Source organism: Mytilus trossulus, chromosome 2, assembly GCF_036588685.1.
Source record: "Mytilus trossulus isolate FHL-02 chromosome 2, PNRI_Mtr1.1.1.hap1, whole genome shotgun sequence".
NCBI classification, from domain to species: domain Eukaryota; kingdom Metazoa; phylum Mollusca; class Bivalvia; order Mytilida; family Mytilidae; genus Mytilus; species Mytilus trossulus.
The window spans coordinates 23,429,930-23,446,623 of NC_086374.1; the positions used below are offsets into that span (position 1 = coordinate 23,429,930).

The window sequence follows — 16,694 nt, forward strand, 5'->3', positions numbered from 1 at the left end:
AAGTGCATTATCAAGTTTAAGATTTTTCATTTCACATGTATTGATCATAAATATTATCAAAAGAAAAAAATATGGTGTAATGCCAATGCATTGGAAAGAGCTGTTGCCTTTTCTTCTTGATAGTATTTATCAATGTTCACAATATCTCAATTTTTTTCATCTTGGATACTGATATAGTGAGTCTCTGGAAGGGGCTCCACTACAGTTAACGTTCTGTTCAGTCACTAAGGACCTTCATACGGCTGAGGTCACCAAACTTATGATCTGAGTGTCTGAAATGTTGACTAACTTCAAGAAGTGGCTTCTCAGAGAAATCACTTCTATCACCCCTGATGCATTTGTGGAAAGGCTGCTTTGATTCAATAACATATTGAAAGCCACAAACAAAGTTTTCAAGTATTTTTATAACCTTCAGACTTGTGCAGGACATATTGCAAAATATCCTACACAGTAGTTATTTTCCGTGGCCTTACTTAAGAATGTAGATGAGTAACTTTAGGCAGCATTTAAAGGGTTTGTAACCACACAAACAACATTCCCCTAGGGTAATTCTTAGCTCAGGCACTTCAGCATGCACCAGCAGGTTCAGCAGACTTTTGATTCCCTATACACTATCATGGGAGCTCTTGAAATATCTTTGAAAGTTTGGGATTCTTTTCATCAAATCCCCAGGCTAATGCTAACAATTGACAACATAGCTGTTTATTGTTTTTAGAAATGGGTTGTAGTTCAGAACATATGAAGTCCTTTTATTAGCTCACCTGACCTGAAAGGTCAAGTGAGCTTTTCTCATCACTTGGCGTCCGTTATCCGTCGTCCGTAAACTTTTACAAAAATCTTCTCCTCTGAAACTACTGGGCCAAATTCTACCAAACTTGGCCACAATCATCCTTGTGGTATCTAGTTAAAAAAATGTGTCCAGTGACCCGTCAAACCAACCAAGATGGCTGCCATGGCTAAAAATAGAACATAGGGGTAAAATGCAGTTTTTGGCTTTTAACTGAAAACCAAAGCATTTAGAGCTTATCTGACAGAGGTAAAATTGTTGATTAGGTCAAGATCTATCTGCCCTGAAATTGTCAGACGAATTGGACAACCTGTAGTTGGGTTGCTGCCTGTGAAATGGTTATTTTAAGGAAATTTTGCAGTTTTTATACTACCGCAAATTTTGAAAAAATTTTCGTCGTATATTGCTATCACGTTGGCGTCGTCGTCCGAATACTTTTAGTTTTCGCACTCTAACTTTAGTAAAAGTGAATAGAAATCTATGAAATTTTAACACAAGGTTTATGACCATAAAAGGAAGGCTGGTATTGATTTTGGGAGTTTTGGTCCCAACATTTTAGGAATTAGGGGCCAAAAAGGGCCCAAATAAGCATTTTCTTGGTTTTTGCACTATAACTTTAGTTTAAGTTAATAGAAATCTATGAAATTTTGACACAAGGTTTATGACCACAAAAGAAAGGTTGGGATTGATTTTGGGAGTTTTGGTTTCAACAGTTTAGGAATTAGGGGCTAAAAAAGGGCCCAAATAAGCATTATTCTTGGTTTTCGCACAATAACTTTAGTTAATGTGAATAGAAATCAATGAAATTTAAACACAATGTTTATGACCACAAAAGGAAGGTTGGTATTGATTTTGGGAGTTTCGGTCCCGACAGTTTAGGAATTAGGGGCCAAAAAGGGACCCAAATAAGCATTTTTCTTGGTTTTCGCACCATAGCGTTAGTATAAGTAAATAGAAATCTATGAAATTTAAACATAAGGTCTATGACTATAAAAGGAAGGTTGGTATTGATTTTGGGAGTTTTGGTCCCAACAGTTAAGGAAAAAGGGGCCCAAAGGGTCCAAAAATTAAACTTTGTTTGATTTCATCAAAATTGAATAATTGGGGTTCTTTAATATGCTGAATCTTACTGTGTATGTAGATTCTTAATTTTTGGTCCCGTTTTCAAATTGGTCTACATTAAGGTCCAAAGGGTCCAAAATTAAACTTAGTTTGATTTTAACAAAAATTGAAACCTTGGGGTTCTTTGATATGCTGAATCTAAAAATGTACTTAGATTTTTGATTATTGGCCCAGTTTTCAAGTTGGCCCAAATCGAGGTCCAAAATTAAACATTGTTTGATTTCATCAAAAATTGAATAATTGGGGTTCTTTGATATGCCAAATCTAACTGTGTAGTTAGATTCTTAATTTTTGGCCCAGTTTTAAAATTGGTCCAAATTAAAGTGCAAAGGGTCCAAAATTAAACTAAGTTTGATTTTAACAAAAATTAAATTCTTGGGCCTCTTTGATATGCTGAATCTAAACATGTACTTAGATTTTTGATTATGGGCCCAGTTTTCAAGTTGGTCCAAATCAGGATCTAAAATTATTATATTAAGTATTGTGCAATAGCAAGTCTTTTCAATTGCACAGTATTGTGCAATGGCAAGAAATATCTAATTTCACAATATTGTGAAATAGCAAAATTTTTTTTAATTAAGAGTTATCTTTCTTTGTCCAGTATAGTAAGCAAGAAATATCTGCAAGAATTTTTTTTAATTGGAGTTATCTTTCTTTGTCCAGAATCAACTTAAATCTTTGTTATATACAATATACAATGTATATTCACTTTTTACTACCAACTGATAAATTTAAATAATCTTTACCATTCAGTGATAACAAGCAGATTTTTTACATCTTAATATTTTATGATGTATTTAAATGAGTAGTAATTGTTGCAAACTCCATTAGAATATTTTAATTGAAATTAGTTTTGGAATAAGGGAAAGGGGGATGTGAATAAAAAATTGGGTTCAATTTTTCTCATTTGAAATTTCAAAAATAAAAAGAAAATTTCTTCAAACATTTTTTTGAGAGGATTAATATTCAACAGCATAGTGAATTGCTCTAAGAGAAAACAAAAATTTTAAGTTCATTTGAATACATTCATTCTGTGTCAGAAACCTATGCTGTGTCAACTATTTAATCACAATCCAAATTTAGAGCGGAATCCAGCTTGAATGTTGTGTCCATACTTGCCCCAACCGTTCAGGGTTCAACCTCTGCGGTCGTATAAAGCTACGTCCTGCGGAGCATCTGGTTGGTTATTATCTTGAATACTATTATAGATAGAGATAAACTGTAAACAACAATAATGTTCAGCAAAGTAAGACCTACAAATTAGTCAACATGACCAAAATTGTCAGTCGACCCCTTAAGGAGTTATTGCCCTTTATAGTCAATTTTTAACAACTTTTCGTCATTTTTTGTAACTTTTCTGAAAATCTTCTTCTCTAAAACTACTTTGCCAAATTTAACTAAACGTGGCCACAATTATCATTGTGGTTTATAGTTTAAAAAATGTGTCTGATGACCCAGCCTACCAAAAAAATGGCCGACATGGCTAAAATTAGAACATAGTGGTAAACTGCAATTTTTGCTTTATATCTTTGAAACTTAGACATTTAGGGCAAATCTTTCAAGATTTAAATGTCCATCAGAATAAGATATATCCTCTCACAAATTTTCAGTTGAATCGGACGATCTGTTGTTGGGTTGCTGCCCTAAAATTGGTGATTTTAAGGAAATTTTGCAGTTTTTATACGACCGCAAATTTTGAAAAAATTTTCGTCGTATATTGCTATCACGTTGGCGTCGTCGGCGTCGTCGTCGTCGTCGTCCGAATACTTTTAGTTTTCGCACTCTAACTTTAGTAAAAGTGAATAGAAATCTATGAAATTTTAACACAAGGTTTATTACCATAAAAGGAAGGTTGGTATTGATTTTGGGAGTTTTGGTCCCAACATTTTAGGAATTAGGGGCCAAAAAGGGCCCAAATAAGCATTTTCTTGGTTTTCGCACTATAACTTTAGTTTAAGTTAATAGAAATCTATGAAATTTTGACACAAGGTTGATGACCACAAAAGAAAGGTTGGGATTGATTTTGGGAGTTTTGGTTTTAACAGTTTAGGAATTAGGGGCCAAAAAAGGGCCCAAATAAGCATTATTCTGGGTTTTCGCACAATAACTTTAGTTTAAGGTAATAGAAATCAATGAAACTTAAGCATAATGTTTATGACCACAAAAGAAAGATTGGTATTGATTTTGGGAGTTTAGGTCCCAACAGTTTAGGAATTAGGGGCCAAAAAGGGACCCAAATAAGCATTTTTCATGGTTTTCGCACCATAACGTTAGTATAAGTAAATAGAAATCTATGAAATTTAAACACAAGGTTAATGACCATAAAAGGAAAGTTGGTATTGATTTTGGGAGTTTTGGTCCCAACAGTTTAGGAAAAAGGGGCCCAAAGGGTCCAAAATTAAACTTTGTTTGATTTCTTCAAAATTGAATAATTGGGGTTCTTTGATATGCTGAATCTAACTGTGTATGTAGATTCTTAACTTTTGGTCCCGTTTTCAAATTGGTCTACATTAAGGTCCAAAGGGTCCAAAATTAAACTTAGTTTGATTTTAACAAAAATTTAATCCTTGGGGTTCTTTGATATGCTGAATCTAAAAATGAACTTAGATTTTTTATTATTGGCCCAGTTTTCAAGTTGGCCCAAATCGGGGTCCAAAATTAAACTTTTTTGATTTCATCAAAAATTGAATAAATGGGGTTCTTTGATATGCCAAATCTAACTGTGTATGTAGATTCTTCATTTTTGGTCCCGTTTTCAAATTAATATTGGCCTACATTAAGGTCCAAAGAGTCCAAAATTAAACTAAGTTTGATTTTAACAAAAATTAAATTCTTGGGCCTCTTTGATATGCTAAATCTAAACATGTACTTAGATTTTTGATAATGGGCCCAGTTTTCAAGTTGGTCCAAATCAGGATCTAAAATTATTATATTAAGTATTGTGGAATAGCAAGTCTTTTCAATTGCACAGTATTGTGCAATGGCAAGAAATATCTAATTTCACAATATTGTGAAATACCAAATTTTTTTTTAATTAGAGTTATCTCTCTTTGTCCAAAATAGTAAGCAAGAAATATCTTATTGCAAGAATTTTTTTTAATTGGAGTTATCTTCCTTTGTCCAGAATCAACTTAAATCTTTGTTATATACAATATACAATGTATATTCACTTTTTACTACCAACTGATAAATTTAAATAATCTTTACCATTCAGTGATAACAAGCAGTTTTTTTACATTTTATTTACAGTTTATTTTATGATGTATTTAAATGAGTAGTTATTGTTGCAAACTCCATTAGAATATTTTAATTGAGATTAGTTTTGGAATAAGGGAAAGGGGGATGTGATTAAAAAATTGGGTTCAATTTTTCTCATTTGAAATTTCATAAATAAAAAGAAAATTTCTTCAAACATTATTTTGAGAGGATTAATATTGAACAGCATAGTGAATTGCTCTAAGAGAAAACAAAAATTTTAAGTTCATTAGAACACATTCATTCTGTGTCAGAAACCTATGCTGTGTCAACTATTTAATCACAATCCAAATTTAGAGCTGAATCCAGCTTGAATGTTGTGTCCATACTTGCCCCAACCGTTCAGGGTTCAACCTCTGCGGTCGTATAAAGCTACGCCCTGCGAAGCATCTGGTTGGTTATTATCTTGAATACTATTATAGATAGAGAAAAACTGAAACAGCAATAATGTTCAGCAAAATAAGATCTACAAATAAGTCAGCATGATCAAAACTGTTAGAGGACCTGTTAAGGAGTTATTGCCCTTTATAGTCAATATTGAACAACTTTTCGTCATTTTTGTAACTTGTTTAAAAGTCTTACTAAAACTACTTGGCCAAATTTAACCAAACAATCATAATACTAGGGTATCTATTTAAAAAAAAGTGTCTAATGACCCCGCCTACCAACAAAGATGGCCGACATCAGTAGACACATTACAGGTGAGCGACACAGGCTCTTGAGAGCCTCTAGTTTTTATATTTGTAACTTTGTGGTTTGCTGCTTTTGATATTTTCGGAAATGTATTCGAATATTCTTTGTTATAAACTTTTCACTTCAAATGGGTTTCTAGTTGAGTTAGGGTTGGAACATATTTCGCTAGCTTTGAAGTTCCTGGCTGTAACACATGCTTATAGTACAGTATAAGATAAGATAAGATATTTTATTTCCAATTATGGGTCCCAAAGGGCATAAACATTATATATATGTCTAACATAAACAATTAAAATGATTAAAAAAATAAAGTATAATGAAAAAATATTGTTATTAATGTTTCGATGTATACTTTTTATAATTGTTTTTTTTCTGTGTACAGCAAAACCTGTTCTTCATAACTTTATTAAAATGATTGTTGGCTACTATCTAGATGGTCTATATTTATAAATAATAGTAATTGATAATAAAACCTCTTGTGTAATATCTGTTTCTCTAATAAAAGTCATGATAAATTGTAAATCAATTTAGGAAATTATTTATAAATATTTTTAAATTATTTGATATTAAAAAATTATCATCATAATAAATTCATAAAATATGAAATGCATGGTTTAAAGTTACAAGTTAATGTGGTAAACATTCACATGAATTTTCGCATGTAAAAATATATAAGGCTTTTTTTAATCTGGATAAGTTACTTAAAAGTATATTAGATTTAATCTACCAATTAAGGGATCAAAGAAAATTAGCAGGTATGTTATAATTATTGATACAAGATTAGAGCCTTAGTATTTATGGTAGCACCCTGCAATCACCTGTCTTTTTATGGTATAACTTGTTTTCTCAGTTACACTCAATTCAATCAATTTTCCTTTGATCTTTTATTATTTTTAAGCATGTGTGAATATTTATACAACTACCTGGATTTCTTTTCTTTAGGAATTCCCTCAGCTGGCAGACGACAGGTGTTTCCCATGTTGTCATCCAGATTATCTTATTTGATTGGTCAAGTTATACACTAAGTGACCAATCAAATTTTATGTAGCATAGTTCAAACATTAATTGTTGTACTTTGTTCATGAGATTGTAATGAATGTAAAGCATTGTTTTGTGTGTTTACACATTTGCTAATAATATATTTGATATGCAGTAAATATGTAATAAGGACTTACAGAAAGTTGTTTTAAAATTATTTAATGCAAACTTAGTGATCTTAATTCTTGATCAAAGACAGGAATACAGTAGTGTTTTGTTTATCTTTGGATATTGAAAATTCTGTGTATAGTAAAATTATAGACCTTCATGGAATATGGTTATTAAGAATACTTCTTAGATTTCATGCTTATTTTCAAATTGAATATGGATTAAAAACACAATTATATGTGAAATTAGAAGTGAAAAGAGTAATGATTGTAAATTGTGATTAACAGATGCTTACAATGTAATGAAATGATGCAAAAAGTGAAACAATTGACCTTTTGACAGTACAGATGGTTTACAACAAGAAAAGTGTAAAAGATGAAAATTATGACAAATTTATCAGTAGCAGATTTATATAATTGTGATTCTAGTCCATTAGAGGTAATCATAGTATATTATTAGTAAAATGTTTAAAGTCAGTAATGTAAATAACCCAAAAGACCTACACATATGAATCCATCATATGAAATTTCTTGTTGCTAAAAACAATGAAAACATGGTTTAATATATATCAAGAAGGAGAGAGATAAACAATTGTTTTAATACAATTGGAGAACTTTTGTTAATTTTATATATAAATTGAATTGATTATCAGATTTAAAATTAAAACAGACAAGGCAAATTAGTTTTGTTTACAATTTTTTCATGAAGTTTTTTTTCGTGCAAAAGTGTATGTAAAAGAAAATTGACCAATGCAAAGGGTTTTGATGTAACAAATTAAGTTGAGAATGATGCTGAATAAAAAGTTTTTGTGTTTAAAAAGTAGCACACATGATATCATAGGATATACTAATAGGTAGTTGTATCAAGTTAACCAGGAAGATTTTATCTAGAAAATTACTATCATGATCCCCAGGCTATATAGATGTGTACACACCTGATTCAAATCTCTCTTATAATGTATTTTCTTTCAAATTTGTTGATTATCAGTAAAGCTTATTATTAAGTAAAAATCTTAGCAGGATGGGATTTAAAATAGAAAGAAACAGTGTATTTCTATGGTAACTTAACTAAAAAAGACGTTCTGAGGACAAAATCCAGCTGTTACACAAATTTCATTTAAATCTCCATTAAACCCCCATAGGCTTCCAGATGTGATACCAAATAAGAAGTAGAAATTTACAGCTGAATAGGTAATGTTATTCATCGTCCATCCCCTCTCAGCATGTCGTCTTTATTGAATGTTTTATTCATATGTGAAAAGGTCAGATAAATCACACATAGGTAGTAAAATTTTATTTAAAAAAATGTCTTGGTGAAAAAGTAATATGTTTGTTTAATATGTCTGCCCATGTTTAAATATTATATTAAAGGTAAATGGCCCTTAATAACAAGTAAAACTTTGTCATTTATTTTCTGTTTAAAGCAGTTGCCTATAAATTTTTCTCTGGCATATAAGGCCTTTTTAGCTCACCTGGCCCGAAGGGCCAAGTGAGCTTTTCTCATCACTTGGCGTCCGGCGTCCGTCGTCCGTCGTCGTCCGTCGTCGTCCGTCGTCCGTCGTCGTCGTCGTCCGTCGTCGTTAACTTTTACAAAAATCTTCTCCTCTGAAACTACTGGGCCAAATCAAACCAAACTTGGCCACAATGATCATTGGGGTATCTAGTTTAAAAAATGTGTGGCGTGACCCGGTCAACCAACCAAGATGGCCGCCACGGCTAAAAATAGAACATAGGGGTAAAATGCAGTTTTTGGCTTATAACTCAAAAACCAAAGCATTTAGAGCAAATCTGACATGGGGTAAAAATGTTTATCAGGTCAAGATCTATCTGCCCTGAAATTTTCAGATGAATCGGTCAATTGGTTGTTGGGTTGCTGCCCCTGAATTGGTAATTTTGAGCAAATTTTGCTGTTTTTGGTTATTATCTTGAATATTATTATAGATAGAGATAAATTGTAAACAGCAATAATGTTCAGCAAAGTAAGATCTACAAATAAGTCAACATGACCAAAATGGTCAGTTGACCCGTTTAGGAGTTATTGCCCTTTATATTCAATTTTTAACCATTTTTCGTTAATTAAAGTAATCTTTTACAAAAATCTTCTCCTCTGAAACTACTTGGCCAAATTAATCCAAACTTGGCCACAATCATCTTTGGGGTATCTAGTTTAAAAAATGTGTGGCGTGACCTGGTCAACCAACCAAGATGGCCACCACGGCTAAAAATAGAACAAAGGGGTAAAATGCAGTTTTTGGCTTATAACTCAAAAACCAAAGCATTTTGAGGAAATCTGACATGGGATAAAAATGTTTATCAGGTCAAGATCTATCTGCCCTAAAATTTTCAGATGAATCGGTCAATCGGTTGTTGGGTTGCTGCCCCTGAATGGGTAATTTTGAGGAAATTTTGCTGTTTTTGGTTATTATCTTGAATATTATTATAGATAGAGATAAACTGTAAACAGCAATAATGTTCAGCAAAGTAAGATCTACAAATAAGTCAACATGACCAAAATGGTCAGTTGACCCGTTTAGGAGTTATTGCCCTTTATATTCAATTTTTAACCATTTTTCGTAAATTAAAGTTATCTTTTACAAAAATCTTCTCCTCTGAAACTACTTGGCCAAAATAATCCAAACTTGGCCACAATCATCTTTGGGGTATCTAGTTTAAAAAATGTGTGGCGTGACCTGGTCAACCAACCAAGATGGCCGCCACCGCTAAAAATAGAACATAGGGGTAAAATGCAGTTTTTGGCTTATAACTCAAAAACCAAAGCATTTTGAGGAAATCTGACATGGGATAAAAATGTTTATCAGGTCAAGAACTATCTGCCCTGAAATTTTCAGATGAATCGGTCAATTGGTTGTTGGGTTGCTGCCCCTGAATTGGTAATTTTGAGCAAATTTTGCTGTTTTTGGTTATTATCTTGAATATTATTATAGATAGAGATAAATTGTAAACAGCAATAATGTTCAGCAAAGTAAGATCTACAAATAAGTCAACATGACCAAAATGGTCAGTTGACCCCTTTAGGAGTTATTGCCCTTTATAGTCAATCTTTAACCATTTTTCATAAATCTAAGTAATCTTTTACAAAATCTCCACTGAAACTACTAGGCCACAATCATCTTTGGGGTATCTAGTTTGAAAAATGTGTCCGATGACCTGGCCATTCAACCAAGATGGCCGCCACGGCTAAAAATAGAACATAGGGGTAAAATGCAGTTTTTTGCTTATAACTATGAAACCAAAGCATCTAGAGCAAATCTGACAAGAAGTTAAATTGTTAATCAAGTCAATATCTATCTGCCCTGAATTTTTCAGATGAATTGGACAACTGGTTGTTGGGTTGCTGCCCTCCAATTGGTAATTTTTAAAGAAATTTTGCCGTTTTTGGTTATCTTGAATACTATTATAGATAGCGATAAACTGTAAACAGCAATAATGTTCAGCAAAGTAAGATCTACAAATAAGTCAACATGACCTAAATGGTCAATTGACCCCTTAAGGAGTTATTGCCCTTTATAGTCAATTTTTAACAATTTTCATTAATTTGGTAAATATATGTAAATTTTTACCAAATATAGTTCTCTGTTACTAATGGGCAAAGTTCATGATAGATATAATTGTAAGAAGCAAAATCGTTCAGTAAAGTAAGAACTTCAAACACATCACCAAAATACAATTTTGTCATGAATCCATTTGTGTCCTTTGTTTAATATGCACATAGACCAAGGTGAGCGACACAGGCTCTTTAGAGCCTCTAGTTTTTTTAATTAGTTGGTTTACGGATCCGCCGACCCGATTTTGTTTAAAAGTGAAATAAAATTAAAATTTTGATTTCGTGTTGTTTTTTATTCCGCCGACCCGATTTTTCGAGTGCTGTGAATAAAAAAATCCGAGGCGTTCCAAAACGTTTTGTCTGTGTCAATAAAGCGTTTGTAGTGAACGGCGTATTTTGAAAAGCTTCGAAATGACGCAGACGAATTCAAAAACCCAACGAGGGAGGACCATGGAGTCTGACGGCTTCATCTACTTTCAGTTGAATATTAACTTTGATGGTCAACGTACTGAGAGCACTTTTATCAAATGCAAACCTAAGCAAACAATCGGCGATGCCATAGGGAAGAGGAAAAACTAAAGAACTATCTGCAGTTACCTGTTGAAAATAAAACATTGATCTCAACTTTTTATTTCTTTGCCACCATTTCCACTTTTCAGCGAACGGGATTCATGCATAATTTAGATGCTAACAAATTTCTTGTCTGTACAAAATATGTGTTTTAGTCAAACTTTGGTACATTGCTATTTCTTCATCAGCATGATAGGATCATGAACACAGTTGATTATCAAACATTTCATAAATCAAAGAAATTTGTTTATGTCAAGTATATTGTCCTCAAAAGATTTTTGGGTCAAACATGCACATATATTCATACGTGAAGACCACGTGCACCTTAAATGTGATGGTATTGTGTTCACCTGGAGAGTGAGAGATCTTGGGTTTGAACCTTGACCCGGTCAAATCAAAGACTTAAAAATTGGTATCTGCTGCTTCTTCGCCAAGCACGCTGCAATTGCAATTATTAAAGGAGTCAGAATAATGTGTTTGGGTAAGGTAACATATCTTTGGGGGAACTGTTACCTTGTGAGCTAGCACATTTAAATTCTGGCTCAGTGTGTCAGTTTAGCATTTCATTTCTCATTATCATATTCTCATCCTAATTATGCATATGATTAGCCACTAGACATTAAACAACAATTGACCATCCATCCATCAAATGCAAAGCATATCAAGATAAGAGCTAAACTATTTCTCCTCCTCAACCCCTGTAATGTCATGAATGAACAGCATTTTTTTTTTTTTTTTCCTCCGACTCAAATTTTTCAGAACAGTTATACGTGAACAAAAAAAAAATCTAAGATTGCTATTTTATTTTTATTTTTTTTACCTCCTCCGACCCTAACCTTTGACACTAGTTGTCCGTAAACCAACTAATTAAAAAAAAAAGGCCTAAGATATATTTCAGAAGATATTTTAATGATGTACAAGTTACAATACTATTAAACAGATAGTGTTCATTGTTCTCTCCTGCTTCTTACAGTATTTTGTCAACTGACCAATTCATTTCTTGACAATGAAACTAATGATTATTTATTAGAAAGGACATGTTTACAAATGACCACTCCAGTTTTATTGTACTTTATAACCCTTTGATGTTTATGCAATTAGTGTAGGCCACATGGAAAAGGCTATTTATTCTATGATTAAACAAGGGGCAATGTAATCAATCCAATAAAATTATATTGCTATTTTATTTTTATTGACATGATCATGATGGAAAGTCATACTGAGGAGGTCAATTTATTGTGACTGTTAAGTAACTTGGTAACTGAACTGAAGGAATGAACAAGCATTATACTGATCATGTTTTTAAAAAAGACAGTTTTTATCTTAAAACCATTGGAAAAATGTGTTTGTAAAATCTTGCAATGGGAACAATATGTTACCAGACTGGGTCTGATTCTTCTCTTCACCCGAATGATTAAACAGAGACATAAGAAAAGACGACAATTATTATTTGTGGGATATCAACTTATTTATTATTTAAATCAAACAGATACATGTATAGTGCCTAAGAAGGCCACTTATTCTGTGGTGTGATAGGCTTCGTTATTTTAAAAGTGTTAGTGTGGCCATCAAAACTTAGTTGACCATTAAAAAACTGAGATAGCTTGCCACATATATGCAAGTGTCCTTTAAGACTCCAAATTTGACTTATTCTTGCATATTACTTGCAATCTTTGAAACAGGGCATTAGGATGGATGTACCGTACTATTTTGGCGAACATTAGTGCTATTTATGCTATCATTCTAGGTACTTTTTGAGTTCATAATGTTCAAGATTGTTTTTTTTTTTTTAATATTGATTTTGTAAATAAATACATTTTTATGCCCCCGACGTACAATGTAGCGGAGGGGGCATCAAGTATTACCCTTGTCCGTTTGTAGGAACGTACGTTTTAGAATCAAGTTTCAATCTTTAACTTTAGTTTGCCTTGAACCAAATGTTATGAAACTTATACACAATGCTTATTACCACAATACCATTTTGTCTGGTAAATTTTGGATTTTGGTGGCATTCCTTTTACTGTTCAAGAGTTATGCCCCTTTATAAATGAAAAATTGCTGAACTTTGATGCAATCAGTTTTTTTTGTTGTGTTCTGCTGGATCTTTAGATTTCTATTGACTGTTGTTTGTCCTGTCGTGTTTTTCTCTGGCCATCTTTTATATTTTGGCAGATAATTTTTTTATTGCCAATTGGTATCTTATAGAGAAAAAAATATTAAGTGAATCAATTTAAAACAAGATGTTAATGTGTAATGATTAATTGTGTTTTAACCTGTATTTTGTTCAGTATACCATGAATACCAGGTGGCTTGTTGTTACCCTTATGAAATGTAAAATCTTCTTAATACAAGATAAAGTAGGCATGTGGGGTATAGGTAACTTCTAAATATATATCAGTGACTTAAAATTCCTCTTTGTGTAAAGCTATTTATGTAAATATAAATCTGTTGTAGTTTACAAAATGAAAATGTACTTGAGGTGAAACTACTTTAAGTCAAAACCATGAACAGGTGGGGGACAATTGCCAAATTTAGTTAGAAAATAATTGAAATAAATATATTGAATTAAAATGATTATATGAAATGTCCTTCTTATAAATGGTTGAATTATTTTTCTGAACAAAACTTTGACATAGATGTTAATGTTAACATTCTTGATAAAAATTTTGACCAATTTAATATAATTCTGTGGAAAAAAACTATATGTAAAAAAGTTGACTATCTATGTTGAGATGACAATCCATGTCTGATCTTTTGTAATATACCCAGAGGGCACTTGTTTGTTGATTGATTTGTTAATCAGATAGGTTAATGTGTAGTCTAACAGGTTTATTACTTCTTAACTTAATTAACTGACATTTAATGAGTTTACTGTCTGCAAATGAACTGTAATGTATTGTTGCTGTCCATGGTCCACTGACAATGCAGTAAAGAACTACAAGGGATTCAAATTTGATTTTTTTTTTGTAGCATAATAATTTGATTTTTTTTAGGACCAGAAAATGGAAATCAATTGTTTTTGGTAAGGAAGATTGGAAATAAAAAGTTCATTTAAAAACAGAAAACAATGGGGAAATGTTGGGTGTATCTTGAAAAGAATTTCACACTAACCAATAATTGTTTTGCTGCAACTTTCAGAATTAACAGTTACATTGAACATTGAAGAAAACTCTTGTGTATGACAGTCCATGTACTTTTATAAGTTGTGTCAAATGAGCCACTTATTACTCACCCACTAGCATACTTAATTGGGATACTTCTAGTCCTATATACTGCTATTTGGTAATTAGAATAGAATCTAAGTCATGTCTGTTTTAATCATTTCCTAAATACTCTAGTTGTTATTCAGTGTCACCTGAACCGGTGTAAAAGTGGGAATTAACATCTTTCTCTACCATGTTGAAATTAAAACTTTATAGAGTGCTATCAAAAACATTTATATGCCTCACTGATTTGGGGGGAAAAAAATAGCTGTTGACGATTGCAGATCTAAGAAAATTCATCTTGCCTGTTTGGACAGGAGTTCATTATTCAAAAAATCTTGACAATCCAAATACTGGTCATGCTGGTAAGAATTTTAAAGTAATGCACACACCAAGTAGTAGTTAATGTTTATGTGCAGCTTCTGTACTTTTATTTTAACTAAGTTAGGTATCATACTCTCTAGTCCCGATTACCTGTGCCTATAAACAGTAATTTGGTTCTGCAATGATTTACTTCTGTTTAAAGACCTGGTGTAGGTGAACAATGAGTAAGGACAGATTATTTGGTTTAGATTATTCATGTCCTGTCTGTCCATCATAAGGTCCAAGGACACAGTTATTGTCCTTTGGTTTTCGTTGTCTACAAATATAGTCCCTAGTGTAAACAGTGTATAACTTGCATGTTTTATTTAATACACTTTCCCAATTTATTTCTTGATATTAAATGCAGGAAATATTAAGTAGGGGGATGTAATTACATGTTAAAAAAAATTGGGTGCTAAATCTTTATGTTAAGTAGTGATATGGGCCAGTTCAAAAAGGTAAAATTTTATCGCGTCTGAAGCTGTCAAACTGAATTTTACACCCCCTTAACACAGAATTGTCAATATTTTGAGTTGGAGCTAGAAGAAGATTCTATAATTTTGATAATATTTGTTTCACTGGTAGTACACTACACTGTAAAAATCTTTTTGAGAAAGAGCAGTTGCAATTTTTTTAATTTGAATTTATTTTCTAAAAGAAATGCACTAGGAAATAACTGTTTTCTCAGACCATAAGGATAATGTCAGGCAAGTGACTCAGAAGAAGCTGTTCCTAAAGGCACTTAGTGGCCCAAGAAAGCTTGAACTAGCATTCACAGACTAGTGATATTGTTTGCCTCAAATAACCTTTAAAATATGGCTTTTTCCCCCAGTGAAAATTCCAAATTACTAAAAAAAAAAAATGGCATAAATTTCCTCCAAAACAGTTAAAACTTTTTCCAACTTTCCCAAAACTATGATGACATCAGTAGTTATAATGTACATAAATTACGTATTCATGTTATATTTTTGATATGATAATATTTTGAGAATTTGGTTTCTTATTAAAATTGTTGTGATGTTTGTAACACACATGGTTTTCAATGTAAGTTCCACTTGTTTGGCTTTATTAAAGTGACTTGTCACAGTTGATAGCCTTACAGGCCATTTTCATTAACTGAAGGGATGGGATGGTATTTCAAAATTAAGACAATAAAAACATTATTTTTTTTTATGATAAATGTTTTGATCCTGCCTAGAGTAAAGTTTTCTCCCTGTGTTAACTTCATGCTGTTTGTATTTTACTGTGAGTCAGATTTTTTTGACACTTTAATCTCCAGTAACAAAATATATATAAACAATTTAAGCATAAGATTTTTTAAATGGAAACTTATGAAAACAATTCCATTAACTGGATGTTTAAAACATCATTGTAAACTTAGTTTACTGATAATTAAGTACCATAAATATGATTAAAAACCATCTCCGCAAATTACTCGAATGTATTTTTTTTTCTATCTCAAAACTTTTTTTGTTGTTGCTTTTCCATAAATGAAAAATATGTCTTCATATAGCTTAATATAAATAGGTTTAGTAATACTGTCTTATGTACAGTGACTTACAAATGTTGATCTTCAGTAGTTTGGTAGGGAAGTAAATGAGACAATCCTGTTTTAGTCTGGTAGGAAGATTATAAGAAGATATACGGTATTAAACACTACTATACTAACACTTCTTAACTAAACTATTAGCTGTTATGTAAACACAGGCTAAAGATTTTTAACTCTAAAGATTTGTTGAAAATTTAACATGGGCTGGACACTTGAGATTTTATAAAATATGTTGATTAAATAAGACTCTATTGTTCCTAATAATTTCTTTAAACATAATATACAAATGTGACTAAAGATATTCAACTTTCATGATATTCATTTGTATAAAGAAAACTTGAAAACATAATGCTTTATATTAATGTCAGTGGCATGTGTGAATAGAATTGATGAGTTTACAGGGGGTATTTGACATAGAAGACGGACAGTCACAAACACTTCT

The 16,694-nt window shown here is 31.9% G+C and overlaps 1 protein-coding gene across 3 annotated transcripts in view; it reads left to right on the top strand.

The window, feature by feature from the left end:
* LOC134706779 (myb-like protein AA) overlaps positions 1-16,694 on the top strand; it is a 55,128-nt gene that overhangs the window by 19,709 nt on the left and 18,725 nt on the right. Inside the window, exon 1 of one of the 3 annotated variants that reach the window (XM_063566049.1) lies at positions 6,954-7,441. The exons of the other annotated variants lie outside the window; for them this stretch is intronic. Within the exon in view, the coding sequence (XP_063422119.1) occupies positions 7,379-7,441 (63 nt within the window). The 5' untranslated portion in view covers positions 6,954-7,378. Of the gene's footprint in view, positions 1-6,953; positions 7,442-16,694 lie in introns of those variants that run through there. 3 annotated transcript variants of the gene reach the window in all.